This window comes from Antrostomus carolinensis, unplaced genomic scaffold (assembly GCF_000700745.2).
Source record: "Antrostomus carolinensis isolate BGI_N321 unplaced genomic scaffold, ASM70074v2 scaffold2798, whole genome shotgun sequence".
Lineage (NCBI taxonomy): Eukaryota > Metazoa > Chordata > Aves > Caprimulgiformes > Caprimulgidae > Antrostomus > Antrostomus carolinensis.
In genome coordinates this window covers 26,307-41,391 of record NW_010330693.1, presented here as the reverse complement: position 1 = coordinate 41,391, position 15,085 = coordinate 26,307, and the positions used below count along the sequence as shown (strand labels likewise).

Genomic DNA, 15,085 nt, shown 5'->3' with positions numbered 1-15,085 from the left:
AATGTTTGTGTGTTGAGCAAGCTCTCCTGTGGAACAAAACCAGATGTTTTTTCATATTCTCAGCTCTTCTGTGGCAATGTTGCGTTTTTTCCCCTCGTATTTTTCAGGATACTTAGAGGATTATTTTAAGAAAAAAGGGAAGGCTGCAGAGCTGCCTTTGGGTGTGTGCTTGCAGAGCTGCCTTTGGGTGTGTGAGAAGAAAGTTATTTTGAAGAATGGATGTGTTAGAGGGCATGAAAAACATGGGGGAAACCGAGACAGTGCTTTTTTATGGTGAAGAAAGCCTCGCTCCTCCATGAAGGGCTCTCCTGCTGCCCTTGTTCCCGCCCAGGGCACGTGCATTTTCTGTAGGCAGCGTGCAGGCAGCACGTTGTTTATTCCAAGTGCTTTTTTCCAGGAAGTCTTACCGCCGAGGGGTTGCGGCTGGGATGTCCCCACCGAGTGTGGGCAGACTTGTGACAGGCTGACAGGGGACACCCCTGGAGCCTGGCGGACCCCATGGCAGAGGGACAGAAGCAGACCCACAGCGTAGGGTTTAGCCCATGCACCTCTGCATTGCTTTGCTGCTCCTAGGCAGTCCCAGGGCTTTGCAGCGAGTGCTGCTGCAGGAGGGACAGGGACGGCTGGGATGTCCCCACCGAGTGTGGGCAGACTTGTGACAGGCTGACAGGGGACACCCCTGGAGCCTGGCGGACCCCATGGCAGAGGGACAGAAGCAGACCCACAGCGTAGGGTTTAGCCCATGCACCTCTGCATTGCTTTGCTGCTCCTAGGCAGTCCCAGGGCTTTGCAGCGAGTGCTGCTGCAGGAGGGACAGGGACAGTCCCCAGGGCCAGGCATTTGGGGGGACACCATGGAGACCCTTGGCCCGCAGAGCTGAGGGGGTGTGGGATGTGTGGTTGCTCTCCTACATCAAGGGTGATGCTTCTCCTGTGCCTCGGCTCCCTCAAGGGACATGGGATGTGCCTCAGGCCCCATCCCAAGGTGTACACATGTGGGCCCCCAGAAAGCCCACCCGCACCTTCCAGGGTTGTGGGGAGGCTGTGGGGACAGCCTCGTAGTGGGGACAACCCACAAGGGTTTGCATCCCATGTTGTACCCCATTGCTTATCATCAGGGAAGGGAAAGCATTTCTGCAATGCAGGACTGGGGTCACCCTGTGTGCCTGCCAGCCTGCCCTGTGGAGAACTGACGGTTTGGCTGGGTTTTTCCCAAATTGCTGGTTTTTTTGTCCATTTTGCTGGGTGTGAGGTGGCAGTGATGTCTTCTGGGAGCAGCTGTGGCAGCCCGTGGGGCTGGGATGGGGCAGTGGCAGGAAAGGGGGGGGCAGGGAGAGGCATACTACAGGGTTGTCGTGGAGAAAGGGACTTTGTTGGGATTTGTAGTGCGTTATCAATTGACCCTGTGATGCAGATTTTCCTCCCAGCAAGTAATGCAATAATAAATTTGATTTGCAGTGTTCATGAGATTAAATGTTTTTTTTGAAGATGAAATCACCCTCTAGGGCCTGTTCTAACCCAAAGCTGAGAGTGCTTCCTTTGCTCACCACGCAGCCATTGCCAGCCATTTGTGGGCTAGCCTTACAAAACCACCACTGCTGATTATCCACGTCTGCAATTCCAACAGCTGGGTTAGCTTGAAGGGTTGCAGGAGGCTGATCTGCCAAGATGGGGCGGTCAGGGCAGGCAAGGTTGGGGAGGGAGAGCCCAGCAAGCAGAGCAGAACTGTCCTCAGCTCTGCCACCAGCCATGTGGAGGGTCTGGGCTGTGCCTCAGTGTCCTTCCTTGGAACCAGCAAAGCTTTCTGCACTCCTGCAGCTGTACTTAGGGTTGTACGTGTTCCAAATTTTGGTGTCTCTCAAGGCAGCTGTGAGAGACTGTCACAGAGTAGCTTGCAAAGGAGGCAAAAGAAGGGATAAAATGAGGCAGCTCCAAATGGTCTGATACCAATCTGCCTCTTACTTTATGGCTCTATAATTGCCTCAGCAAGAGCATTTATTTCTCTTTTCTGATCTGTTTGAATGTGGTATATAAGTGTGACAGGAGGTGGAGGGAAAAAGGAGTAGGTTTGTTGTGCAGAATAATTGCCCTTGCCCAGAGATTAATATGAAATATTAAGAGTACCAAATGGATGTCAACGGCCTTTATCAGACCACCCTTAGCAGTGGCCCGGAGGGACCATCTGCACGTGGCTGATGCCCAGAACCCATTTCAATGCCTTGTTCCCTTCTGTGTCTCTGCAGCTCAGCCGTGCGGGGGCCGCTTGAACTCCAAGGATGCCGGGTACATCACCTCCCCAGGGTACCCCAATGACTACCCCTCCCACCAGAACTGCGAGTGGGTCATCTATGCCCCTGAATCCAACCAGAAGATTATCCTCAACTTCAATCCTCACTTTGAAATCGAAAAGCACGACTGCAAGTAAGAGCCTTCCTCTTCCTTTCTAGTACATTGTCACCTCTTCCTGCTTTTGCCTAGTGGTACGGGCCTTGTGCTTCCTTGTGTGTGAAGACAAGCATCATCCTGATGCCCTGTAGCACTCCGTCCCGCTGTCTCTCAGGGGCAAGGGTGCCTCTATTCACTGGGTGATTAATAAGATGCTGCTTTGGACACACAGAATGAGCCTACTCTGCATTGAACTGGTGGTTCTTAAAAAAGCCTGATATCACCTGAAAGCAAAAATTAACTGGCTTTGAACCAGCATTTGACTTTGGTTAAAAGGCAGCTTGTTTTTCTCAGTTTCAAAGTGGCCTCACTGTCCTTTTAAACCATGTTGGGAGAGCAGAGCAATTTCCTGATGTGTAACTAGGTATGTATGTATGTATGGCATAGAGAGCCCTAGGGCTGGAGAACCAGGCTTAGGCCGTGTGAAGCTAGGGGCTTGGGAGTCGAGCTGTTTGGGCTGGATCTGATGCTCCACAGTGCTTATTCTGCTGTGTTTGGTAAAGTGGGAGTTTGGTTTTATTTGGTTTTTTTTTCTCTTTTCTTCTAAGAAGGGACTCAGAAAGTAGATGTCTGGGGAAAAACAATTAACAGCTAGTAAAGAATAATTAACAGCATCAAAGGGCACCATAAAAGACTGAGTTAATAACATGGTCTCAGCAGACCTATAAACCTGTGTGTTTAATCTGGAATCCACCACCAGCTACAGGCATGCCTGAGCTGTGAAGGAGCTTGGGGTCTCCTAACTTGGGACTGGCACAGCAGCCTTGCCAGACACGCTGGTCTTCTTGATTAAAAGGGGGTTATATGTGAACAGGGCAACTCTGTTTGCAAAAAAGGACAGAGGGACAGGGGAAGCATTTATAGGGCTGTAGAATCAGTCCTGTGGAGAACAAAGAATTCAGCATGAGTTTGATGATGTACTGAAGGTTATGAAGTGTAGAGCTGGATCCCCAGCTACCATAAATCAGCATAGCTTCTCTAACTCTAATGAAGGTGTGCTGATTGATGTCATTGGGGCTCTCATCACCCCCCACAGATAAAGCCTGGGCTAATAAGGCTTTGAGCACCATGAACTCTCTCTGAAGTCACTGTATGTGCAAGCAGATTAGCACTTGCAGGATCGGGCCTGTGTTTAGAGAGAGGAGAAGGTAGAGAAAGGCTTGACGTAGGCCTAGATGAACACAACAAGGCCTCGGCAGTGCAGGTGAGAATGATGGTTGCTTCATATTTTTTTATTGCTTGTATAGGCTGAATTGTATAGCTGATGCGGTCGCCCCAAATTCACAGTAATAAAAGCTTTGTAGGCCTATGTGCACGGTCTGCAGAGTATGCAATATGTATCGGGCAGTGCAATGTTGTGTGCAGGGCAGGGGTTGAGTTGGATAGGAGGGACTCCAGCTTCTGCCTCTCCAAGGTCTCCAGCAAGCAAAGACAAGTTGGTCAGAGAGCCAGAAACCCCCACGGGCACCTGGCTTTTCCACCACATGTAGGAAGCTGTCAGCTGTAGCTCTGAGCACCTTGGACAACTTTTACTGTATTTTGCTGCCTGTGAGAGAGCAGGGTCTGGTCCTGAGCTGCAGGCAGTACGTGCTGGAGGGGCTGCCCGGGTGCTGGAAATGATGTTTCTTTGCTGCTTTCTACTTTACTTTGGCAGATCTTCTGAGTGGCTGCTAGGTGGTCTCGCCCTTTCTCTTTCTGCCTGTACGTGCACACAGGGAGCCTTTAGTTAAAGCAGAAAGGTTCAAGTTAGAGCAGTTTGGTTTCCCATGTGGGATATGAACGGTGGAAGGTTTGTCAGGGTCTCTGATTCAGTTCAGCTCCTGGGGCAACATTGCTCTCTAGAAACCAGGTATTAATACCAAACCTCTCCTGAAAGTGCAGCTTGCCTGCACCTCTATCCCCTCAGCTGCTACCTGTGTGCAAGCGAAACAGGGTTCATCCACAGTGCAACTGGGCTTCTGCTGGCCACAGGTATGAGCCAGGAGCCAAGCTGACTCCCCAAAGCCAGCACTGCATAGTAGTGGTTGTGAAATAACTTCGTGGACGGTGGTTGACAGGAAGCATAACCAAATGAATGAAAACAGTGCACAATAAACACTGCCTGAAAGAAATTTATCGGAGGCAGATTCTTTTTTTTTTTTTTTAAGTGACCTGCTAGGAGGAGACAAGTATTAACGCTGTGTAATGCTTGGGCATTAAGCAGTACTAGTAGGTGACCATCTATTAATAAATCTCATTTGAGTGACAGGGTATTTTATGAAGAAACAGAGGCCTCATTGCAGCTGCAGGTGGGAACCTTAACGGGAACAGGAGTTCAGCATCAAAGAAACATAGTCTGAGGGCAGAGTCCTTCTTTTGACATCTGGTCATTAATATAGAGCACATTCACACAAAGGTGACAGGCTGATGAACCCCATTGTGGCACTCTGTCTCTAGGCAGACAAGGTTCCCCCTACTCTGGTATTGCTACCTGGCAGCTATCATAGCAGGAGCAGGGCCAGTGTGTGCTTCCAGCTGCTGGAGGTAAACACCGTAACTCTGTCCTCTGTTACTTCTTCTTTCGACATTTTTTTTACCTTATTAGGGTAAAGTTTATCCTCATAAAGCATAACATTTACATTCCTGAAACCCATTCTAAGTCCTACAGAAATATCTGCAAAAGTATTTTTGGTTTTACTGTGTCCTTTCTGGCCTTCCTTCTATCTGCTTTAGATTTCCCTTTGGGACAGGAGGTGTTTCCTCCTGTGTTTTGTACAGTGATGGCACTCTGGGGACCTCTGCAGAAAGATCAGTGATTTCCCCTCGCCAGGCAGCTGGCCGGAAAGGTACCTGGTGCTGCCTGGACATGGATCGAGAGCTGGCTGCGGAGAGCAGCTGTGTCGGCCACCCTCCCTGCCTGCGGGCAGGAGCACTGGCCAGGGCTGGACACGGTGACAGCTCGGGGCGGCTGCTCCCTGACGATTGTTCCTATTGTTTTTCTGGAGGCACATCTGGGCTTTTATTTTTCAGCTGTGTCCAGCTGCATGAAGAAATAACTGCACCCCCGCCTTCCACCATAATTAAAGGAGTAATTTGGTGTAATTGAAGCTCCAGAACTTCTCTCTCTCTCGATCCATGCTCTGAGGAAGTGCCTTACTTTGGGAAGGCACTTCAGGTTAAGAAAATTGCCGTTCTCCTGCTGTTGTGGCTCTTGTGCACCAGCACAGCAGGGATCTCTGTTGTGGGAGGGTGGGCACACTGTGGTAGGGAGTATGGGACCTCAGCCATTGTTCACACACTGTCCTGTAGCCGTGGAGCCACAGCAGTAATGGCAGAGCCAAAAGGGAAGTTTGATGCTCTGGTAAAAGACCTACCAAACTATTTGGAAATAATTGTAATAGCCTGTCTGTTCGCCATTTCTTCCTCTCCATGCTACAAGCACAGCTGTTGCTTGGGCACTGTGGCCCTGCACCATCGGTATCTGCTCTCTGAACAGGGAAGTGGCATCCAGTGGAGAAGAGCACCCTGCTGCTGCTGTGGCAAAATGTTTCCTCTCCCTGTGTGGCATGGTGGTAGATGGGCAGTCTTGTGAATGCCAGGATTTATTTGTGATTCCAGGAGCGACCTGAACTGTTTGCAGTAGGTGTGCAATAGGGGTGGCTGTCCTCTGGCTTGCACAGTCACGTAACTGAGCTGCCCGCTCTTTCCTAATTGCCATTTCACTGTTCTGTCTGCGCTGCTTGCTTGGAAAATCCAAGTCAGAAACCTCAGCTCTGTGTGAATCACTGCTTTTATAACCACCTTTTCCATTCGTACCTCACTCCCACTGCTGGGCTTCTCTTTGGACCATTAAAAGCTCCCTCCCAAGACTGGCCACTGACTCTGCCATCCCTGGCCATGCTCAGCTGACTCTCCTGGAGGATTAGGCTGGGCAGAGCTGCTGTTGAGTGCCGGGACGTTGCTGAACACACATAGCAGAGGCACTCTCACTCCAGACTGCCGCGTGTGGGCTTGTGCTCACTCTGCAAGCAGAAGACCTTTCAGCTGAGTCATAACATCTGCACCAGAGGAACGGTATTTTTTGACTGACAATCAGACCGTACCAGTAGTAGTAGCCCTTTTTCAGTAGCCCTGTCTAACACATGCCACAACTGAGTTGCGATCAGTGGGATCCCTGCCTGGGGAGGATTTGGGGGACCACTGCCGTGGCTCGCAGCCCCCTCTGGTGGCACATGCCAAATGCTGGCAAAGGTCTCTGGAGACAGGGGCCTGGGGCTCCAAAAACAGGCAGTAGCCGGCAAAGTGGAGACAGCCCAGAGCTGCACAGTCAGGCTCTTCCTCCTGACTTTGTCTCTCCATGTTAAGCCCTGGGGGTTTCCAGAAACAGGAACTGGGGTCACCGTGATGAGGAAATGTATGCAGTTTTCACTGACCTTGTAAGTGCCATGATGGTGCCAAGAGAGTTGAACCAAGTTCAGCATCATGGTCTGTACTGGATACTAGGCAGGCATGGCAGGAAATGCCTCTGCCCCAGCCTGAAGGACAGAGGGGAAGGTTTGGAAGTGAAGATACCACGCTCCCAGCACCCATCTTGCAGAACCCTGCCTGCCAGGGGACGCTGACAGTAACATGTTGGTGTTCCTGGGCTAGAGTATAAAGGGTGAGGCACGCAGGCTCAGCTAGCCAGTGAAGACCTCTTATGGCAGCATGGCCATCTCCTGTGTTTCCAGGAAGCTGGGCACTGGAACAAAACAGCTCTGCATCCTTCCTAGAGAGCAGCAGAGACACTGACCCAAGTGATTTGCTCAGGCGTCAGGAGGAGCTGCAGCCATGGGCAGGCAGCTGGTGGCTGCAGTATTCAGCCTGGTTCTCTTGACCATCTCCTTCAAGAAGCTGTCCTTCCATCAGCAAAGGTTAAGAGTAGACAAGGCAGAAATTATGGACAGCTAATTAGTAAATACTTTGAAAAGTATGCATAATTAGCTTATTAGTAAACATTTTAGAAACAATGCAGTTCATCTTGAGACTGGGAAAATGCTTACAGAAGAAACACATTCGGAGTACTACAGAATACCAGGGCTTGAGGGGAGTTCTTTGCTGGAATGCAAAGGGAAGTGACTGCATCTCCTGCAACACTGGTGTAGTCAAGCTTTAACTTTGCAGAGAAGGGAAGTCAAAGATGAGATGTTAAGGAAGGCATTTGCTTGCTCACACATTTGTGGCATGGGTAGCCAGAAGCAACATTTCTAATGTACAGGAAATAATTCAGTCTGGGTAACGTGACACTCACTTGTCTTCATATGAGCTTCTACTGTTTTTTAACTCCATCCAGCATCCGCTGTATGGTTCATAATTCCCGTCAAGCTCAGGTCATTTCCAAAATTAAACATTGATGAATGAGTTAGCTGTGATGGCGTTAGACCAGTACATGAGTTAACAGCTCAGGGGTGTTTACATCTCTCCTCTTTGCTGCCCATCCGCAGAGCTGTGAGAGCTTAGCTCACTCTGCGGCTGTGCTTCCCTGTGCCCACAGAGCCTCTCCCTGGGGGGCAGGCCAAGTCCAGGCTCTGCAGAAGGTGATGGCCCCAAAGACACTCTCCTGAGGTCTCCTTCCTCCCGCCGGCTTACCAACATCCGGTGCGTAGGAGTCAGATCTGGTTTTGCACCTTGTTTCCTGTTGGCATGTTGACAAATGGAGGGCCAGCTGGTGACACTGGGAACAATAGCATCAGAGATAGAGACCTCTCCCCCTCCTTCCTGTTAGAGAGGAGGAGGAGGTGGTGGTATACCTGCTTCTTACTCAGCCTCTCTGGCCAGTGAGGGAGGGAGCAGGACCTGCAGCATCTGGAGAGGGAGCGAGCACAGGGCTGGCTGTGGTGACTCCTCACTAACTGGGTTCAGGATCCAGGTAAAGTGTCAGAAATCCGGGCCTTTTGTGAGCGTACAGCACAAGCCACACTCCAGCTCTTTGTGTCTTTGCTGATCCCACGTAGCGCAGATGCCATAGGACAGTAGTAGAGCAATCCCACTGAAATGGCCTGATGATAGCCACAGCATTGCAATGCTCATGCTTTCAGCAGAGCCCAAGGCCCTTGGCTGCCTCTGCAGCAGTGCTCCAGCTCACTGGGTGACACCGTTGACAGAGGCTCATCTCAAACAGGTGGGCCTCAGGAGCCAAAATATCTGCGGGGATATGAGTCTTGGTCACTTTTTTTGCATCACACAGCAGGGTTAGCCGTGCTCTTCTGTGCCACCGGTTTGCTGTCTGGATGCGGGAGCTGAAAGGTTTAGTGAATGTAAGACGAGTGCCAGGATGATGTTTGTTAAAATTAACCTTTTGTTGTTAAGGACCAGATGCAAAGCCCAGTAAAGGCAGCCGGAGGTTTTACCTTGATTTCCATAGGAACTGGTTTAGGCTTTTAATGAGCAACTGTTTGCCTTAGCTACATGCAGCCTTTTTAATGGATATCGTCCCTATTGTCAGGCTGTAACAAGGGAGTGGCAGACTCACCAGCAATATCAGAGCTGGGAGTTGGGAGGTTTGGGTTCTTCCCCCTCTCTGCTATTGATTTACTGTTCCTGCTTCAGCAAATCACTTTAAATTCCCCACCCTATAAAGAAGACAAGACCTGGCCATCTGCAAGCACAAAACCCAATGCAGGTAGCAACAGTGCATTGCACACTCCCTCCCCTCCCAGGGCTGCTGCATAGCAGCATCACGCAGGAGCAGGTCAGAGCGCTGCAGACGACGATTGGTTCGTTCCCAGCCTTTTCTGGCCGGGTGTGAATTCTGCAATTAAATATGAATGCAAAATAAAAAGAACAGACTGCAAAGAGCGGACTGAAAACAGAAGAAATTTCTGGTTGTTTTTGGCCGGAGTTCAGCACAAAGCTTATTTGAAAGAATTGGGGGAGGTTAGTTTTTAGCCTGAGACTAGTTCTCAGTCTTCTTTAAATCAAGCGGCTACACACCACCATTGAATGGCAATGTAATAATATGTTGCAAACCACAGTCTGGTGATCCTGGAATTCCTTATAAGTTAATAGCAGCCATGGTCCACTAATCACAGCTAGGATGTTTTAAGCAACTGTCTTTGATATATCAGTTCAAACACACCATAGAAAGCCTTCCTTATGCTGGCTTAGCAAATAGCATCAGTAGAAAGAGTGAATAACTTGTTTGGGTTTTTCCCCCCCACCCTGAATCCCAATGAATTTTTAGGATATATGTACAACGTTGCTGAGCGATTACAGTCCAGTAGTATGATGGTGGTTTTAAAGTAGCACTGGGTCAGACATGGAGATATTAGTGTTTAAAATATTGCTAGAAGAAGAGCCTGAAGCAGGGGGGTCTGACAGGAGAAATCCTATGCCAAAGACAGTCCTGTTACAAACGGCACAGCAACTGACAGGGTGGCTGCTCTGTGTGGTGTGGCTGTGCCAAACGTCACTTCTTGCAGAGGTACAGAAGACTTTGCGATGGGTGTGAGGAAGGACATGCGCCTGTTTTTTGAGGTGGGGTCCCCCTTTGCTGAGACAGGCAGCACTCGCCTGCTGGCCATGGGAGAGCCCTTGTGCTCAGCCTCGCGCCTGCCGAGGCTGTGCCGCATGCAGGGTGTTTGCATGGGAAATGCTCAATGGATTAGAAACCTCCAGGGAACCCTCGGAGCTGGGGTTGTTGACGGATATCTAACAAGGAGTAGGACCCCCCCCCCCCCCGCCACGAGCAGCATGAGAGTTCGCGGCATGTGCTCAGCTTCCTTCCTCTTTTGTGAGTGTTGGTATGAGGTTTCATTTACATTGTTATTTTGCAGTGGAAAGGGAAGGTGTAACTCCTGGCTCTTGCATGTTTTGCCTTTGGTAATGCTGATGTTCGGCTGATGATCGTGGGCAGGAACAAGGTCTGGGATCTCCATCAGCAGAGGGGACTGACTCACCATTGATTATGTTCACTGCATCTTGTTGAAGTTTTTTGACCCATTTGATTTCTTAGGCTTTCTTTTGTGAAAACCCTCTGATTTTTCTGCCATTCAGGAGCAAAACACCTCTCTGTGTCTTTAAATATGGCAGATGGGGCTTTCTTCAGATGTCCAACAACTCAATTGAAGGAGACCTCAGGAGACCTCTCCCCTTCCCTGTCCCCCTTCTCAGCCTGTCTTTTCATCTGCAATCTGGAGATGTAAGGGCTATAGTAATAGAGTGTCAGAGGAAGTAATTGATTCATCACACGCCGAGAGAGGAGTCTGTTGCCTTGAAGTGTCAATGGAGCTGAACCACAGCCTGGAAGGGTGAGGGAGGCTTGTAAACACTCCATGGCTGAGCTGGCAGGACAAAGCAGACACACCGCCGTGGCTGAGCAAGAGGGTGACACAAAGGGTTGCTTCAAAGAAAAACTCCCAGAACAAAGCAGTGGCAGGGCCCTTGTTTGTGGCAGAAACAGGGATGCTCCCATCCCCCTGTTCCTAGAGTGCGTTAAGGAAAAAAGGTACCAACAAGCTTCATGCAGCAGCCCACTCGTCTCTGTCTCCCTCTCCCATCTCGGCATGGCTGCCTCTGCGACCTGCTGTCCCAGGCAGGGCTGAGCTCACCTCAGGGGTACTGACCAGCCCCTGCAAGCAGTAGTTCCTCCCACACCCCCAGGCAGATACTGCTGCCTCCAAGACCAGTGTGAGAGGCCACTGCTGCTGTGAACGTGCAGCAAGTGTGATGTGAGCATGGCACAGCACTTGCCCTCCTCCAGGCATTGATTGTGCTCAGACCTGTGGTGAGGCTCAGTTCAGATGGCTGTTGAGCTGCTACTGCCCATATTTTGGGGGGAGAAGCAGGTAGGAGCTGCTACCTACACAGCATACAGGGAGGGATCAGGCAGGTTTGGTGTGCTGTTTGCCCCAGAAACTGCTCTTACTACAAGCTGGCACAGTCAGGTTGTTGTGGAAATGCCCAAATAGCAGAGGCTGCAGGCCAACCTTGGTGGCAAAGCTTTGCTTACTTGTGCATTGGCTAAAGCAGGAGCTGGGCTGTGAACGAGAAAATGCGGGGTCAGAAACCCGTCCCGTGATGGGCTGGTCCCAAGGTGACCATCCGTCATTAACGAGGGATGTAGGCAGCCAGGAGCGCAAGGGTTGGGCTGGTAAGGGCTCTGTTCCTGCAACCTCCTTTATGCAATTGGTGCTTAATGAGGTGTTTGTTTCTCAGACATCCCTTGCAACAGCTCTGTGGAGGGTGTCTGGGCTGGCACAGCAGAGCCTGTGAGCAGCCCCTAACCATCCTCATCAGCACCTGCCAGCCAGTCCCCAGATCTTCAGCCACCAGGGCCAGCCTGGGCCAAGCTGGTCTCTATCTGTCATGCACTGGATCCCACCAGGAGATGGGAGCCTCTTCACCTGTTCCCCCCACTGCAAAGAGAGCAAAGTGAGCATTTGCCCCCTGCCTTCTGCCAGCTCTGCTGCTTTTCAGCAGTAAGTTTTCCTCTTGTGGTTGTTATCTTTTATTATATACTCTTTTTTTTCTTCCTTGTGGTGATCGAGTGCCTGTGAGTGGTGACAGTAAAATGACATAGAAACCAAAGTCTAATTTTTTCCACAGATGGATTGTAGCAGAAGGACGAAAGTGCAAATGTAGTTTCTCAAGCATCCTGCATTTTGGGTTATGAAAAGGTTGTGAGTTGCTTCAGTTCCCTGAGAGCAGCAACAGAAGGCAGAATGCCATGGAAAGGGAGGCTATTCTTAACATGCTTTGTATATTTTATTCCTGGTTTCACCATGATTTTTCACCCCAAAGAATACCAAGGACGTCTTGCAACAAAAGACCCCTGCAGCTAAAGATAGAAGGGTGAGGAATTTATAGAGGTGGTTTTGGAGACAGAAATAAAATTAAACAGCCATGTGTAACTCCTGAACAACAGCCTGCAGAAAACCCCTAAAGTGCACATTAGCACATCTTGTTTTCTTATATAATGAACGGTTTTCCAGACATGCCCCAGATGAGAGCACTTCTCTACTCCAACGCGCCTTTCCGCAGTGATCTGGCATCACAGCTTGAAGAAGGCAGCCCGAGGATGAATGGGAAAGCGCGGGGGAGCCTTTGCTCTCCTGTCTCGAGTGGGGCAGCACACTAGGAGCTGAAATTCCCTCCTGGATCAGAACTTGCCACAGGAGCAGTTTGTAGCTATGTTTTATTCTTACCCTTTTTTTTGTTTTTTCCACATTAGTTAACAGTAACTGCTATAAGATTCTTCCCATCAGTGGTGCTTGTACAGGGCTGAAAACAACCCAAGGAGTATAAATAGAGGCTATTTGTAGTTTCAATTTTTTATCTTCATTTTTGTCATTTTTTTAAAAGTTTTCCAATCTGTTAGGGTTATTTTCTCTCTCTCTGTCTCTATTTTTTTTTCTTTTTTTTGACTGGATGACTGGATTTTTTCTCATTTCTCAGAAATTCTGGTCAGATTTTTGAGGAGATAAGAAAATAATCCAAAGCACAATGGAATGATTACAAAACCTCACAATACAGTGATTACATGAGATGGAATTGGATGCAACAAATTCAAAACAAACTTCTGAGAAATCCTAAGCAATTATGGACCCTGCCCCAGTCTGGCTGTCCCCCTACTGCCACCAGATTTTGGTCATTTTAGTAACTGAAATCCAATGAAATCCCTTCAGATTTGGAGCAGTGATAGCCTATTTCTCTTTGCTGTTGCCAGGGGCATTTATTTACAACACAGCAAGACATGGGCAAGCTCTGCCTGCTCTGTGTGCATCTTTTGCCTCACCGTGGGCAAAAATGGCCCCACAAGCTGCAGACTGAGACCAGATTAATCTCTCCTGTGTACAGCCATCTAAAGTCCAGGTCCAGTCAGCGAGAGTGATTTAAACTACCTCTGTTGTCAGTGCAAAAGAACGGTTAATCCCGTATCAAGATGGGTGTGAGGAGTCTGCTTCCACTGAGAGCAGAGGAGGTTTAGTTGGCTAAAGCTAGATATGATACAAGCTTTTTAGGTCTCTGCACAAACCTGTGTCAGGATCTGTGTCTATGAGGACTGATTCTCTTCTCACTCCAGGATAAATTAGGAGTGATTACCCTTAAAATGATGAGTTACACATGTGTAAAACCAGTTCGAGTCAAAGGAGAATCCAATTCATCTGCTGTATTTATAATTAATTACTCTGATTAAGGGCTGGCAGCTAAGATCAAACTTCATTGCTGTTGTCTCATCAGACAGCAGAAGTGCTTGACTGCTATCATGGCTACAAAAAAAAAAATAAAAAAAAAAAATTTTAAAGTCCTCAGTAGTTTCTGCAGCAATTTAGCCTTTCAAGGGTATGTCATGCAGTTGCTCAAGACTGTATAAACATCACATAAAAGTTTTCTTGTCTTTCACAATGTAACCACCCATGAAATAAGGATTTAGATTGAAGGTGGCTTATGAAAGAGCATGAAGATGGGTGGTGACACAGAAAAATTGACTAAGCTAGCTAGCATGTAATGGACATTAATTCTAGCCACCTCTTGATTGCAAAATAAGCACAGAGCTTCTGGTTCTCTGTTTCTTAACCATCTCTATACTGCAGTTGCTATTTCATTTCTAAGAAATACCCTTTTCCTAGAGGATGTTTAAAAAAAATTTATACTTTTTACAACAAATTTCTGAGAAACAACCCACCTGCCACCTTTTCAAAGGGATCAGTTGTATTTACCAGCTGACGTTATGGCTAAGCAGGTTCCCCACACCTTCCCCCAGCTACTGCAGAGTATTAATGCTTGCTGAATTCATTAGAATTGCAGTTTCTCTTCCTATTCTCAGCAGATGTACTTGAGACACTGCAACATATGGTTCAAGCAGACCAGCGGTCTCAAAGGCTCAAGTCAACACTGGGCATTCCCAAATTTGGGGCTGTTGGCATGCAGTCAGTACCTATTTGTCTCTCTGTCTACCTAGGCCAGAGACTCCTTTAATATGATATAATCTGTCTAATCGAGATTGGCTTCTATTCTTGGCTGTGCTGCAAACTTCCTGTGTGACTTTGGGCCAGCCAGGGCTCCTTTCTGCCTTCCCACCTCTCCAGGTCTCGTGAGGATCCCATCATTACTGTTTGCCAGGTGCAGTCATGAGCCCCATGGAAATGCCTATAAATAACAGCTCCAAATTAAATATTGGGGAAGTTCAGGTTAGAGCCTTGCGACTCTCTCTGGCCCTGGCAAGCACTGTAAACTGGACTTAGCTGCATGCAAACCATCACCTGCTCCAAGTTGTAGCTCTGGGAAGAGATTGAGAAAGCTGACAGCTAGGTCAGAACTTGGTCTGCGGAGCCAGCCCTCCTCAGGCTTTAAAGCAAGTCTGTGTATCAGGAGAACTTACATTATGGCTGTGAACATATACATGATTCATTGTTGATGATTCTCTCCAGCATCCTTGAAGGACTCAGCATCTCTTAGGATTTGGGGCTATGGGGCAATAGGCTTGTCAATTATGCGTGGAGCAGTATGAGTCCCAAAACTGTTCTTTGTGCTGAGTGGTGTACCTCAGGTGAGGAGGACCAGAGGAATGGCCCGGACTCATGGGTGCTGCTCCCCAGGAGGGTCGCAGTGTTTCTGGAGCTCACCAGTGCCTGGGTGGGTACCTCAGAGATCTGTGCTGTCCTGGGGGGACAATGGCCAGG

At 48.9% G+C, this 15,085-nt stretch overlaps 1 protein-coding gene across 1 annotated transcript in view; it reads left to right on the top strand.

Moving 5' to 3' along the window:
- Nucleotides 1–2,242: 2,242 nt before the first annotated feature.
- NRP2 (neuropilin 2) overlaps nucleotides 2,243–15,085 on the top strand; it is a gene marked incomplete at its 5' end in the record, with an annotated part of 35,561 nt that continues 22,718 nt past the window's right edge. The window contains one exon of the mRNA XM_010172968.1: nucleotides 2,243–2,420. Coding sequence (XP_010171270.1) covers nucleotides 2,243–2,420 — 178 coding nt within the window. The remainder of the gene's footprint in view (nucleotides 2,421–15,085) is intronic.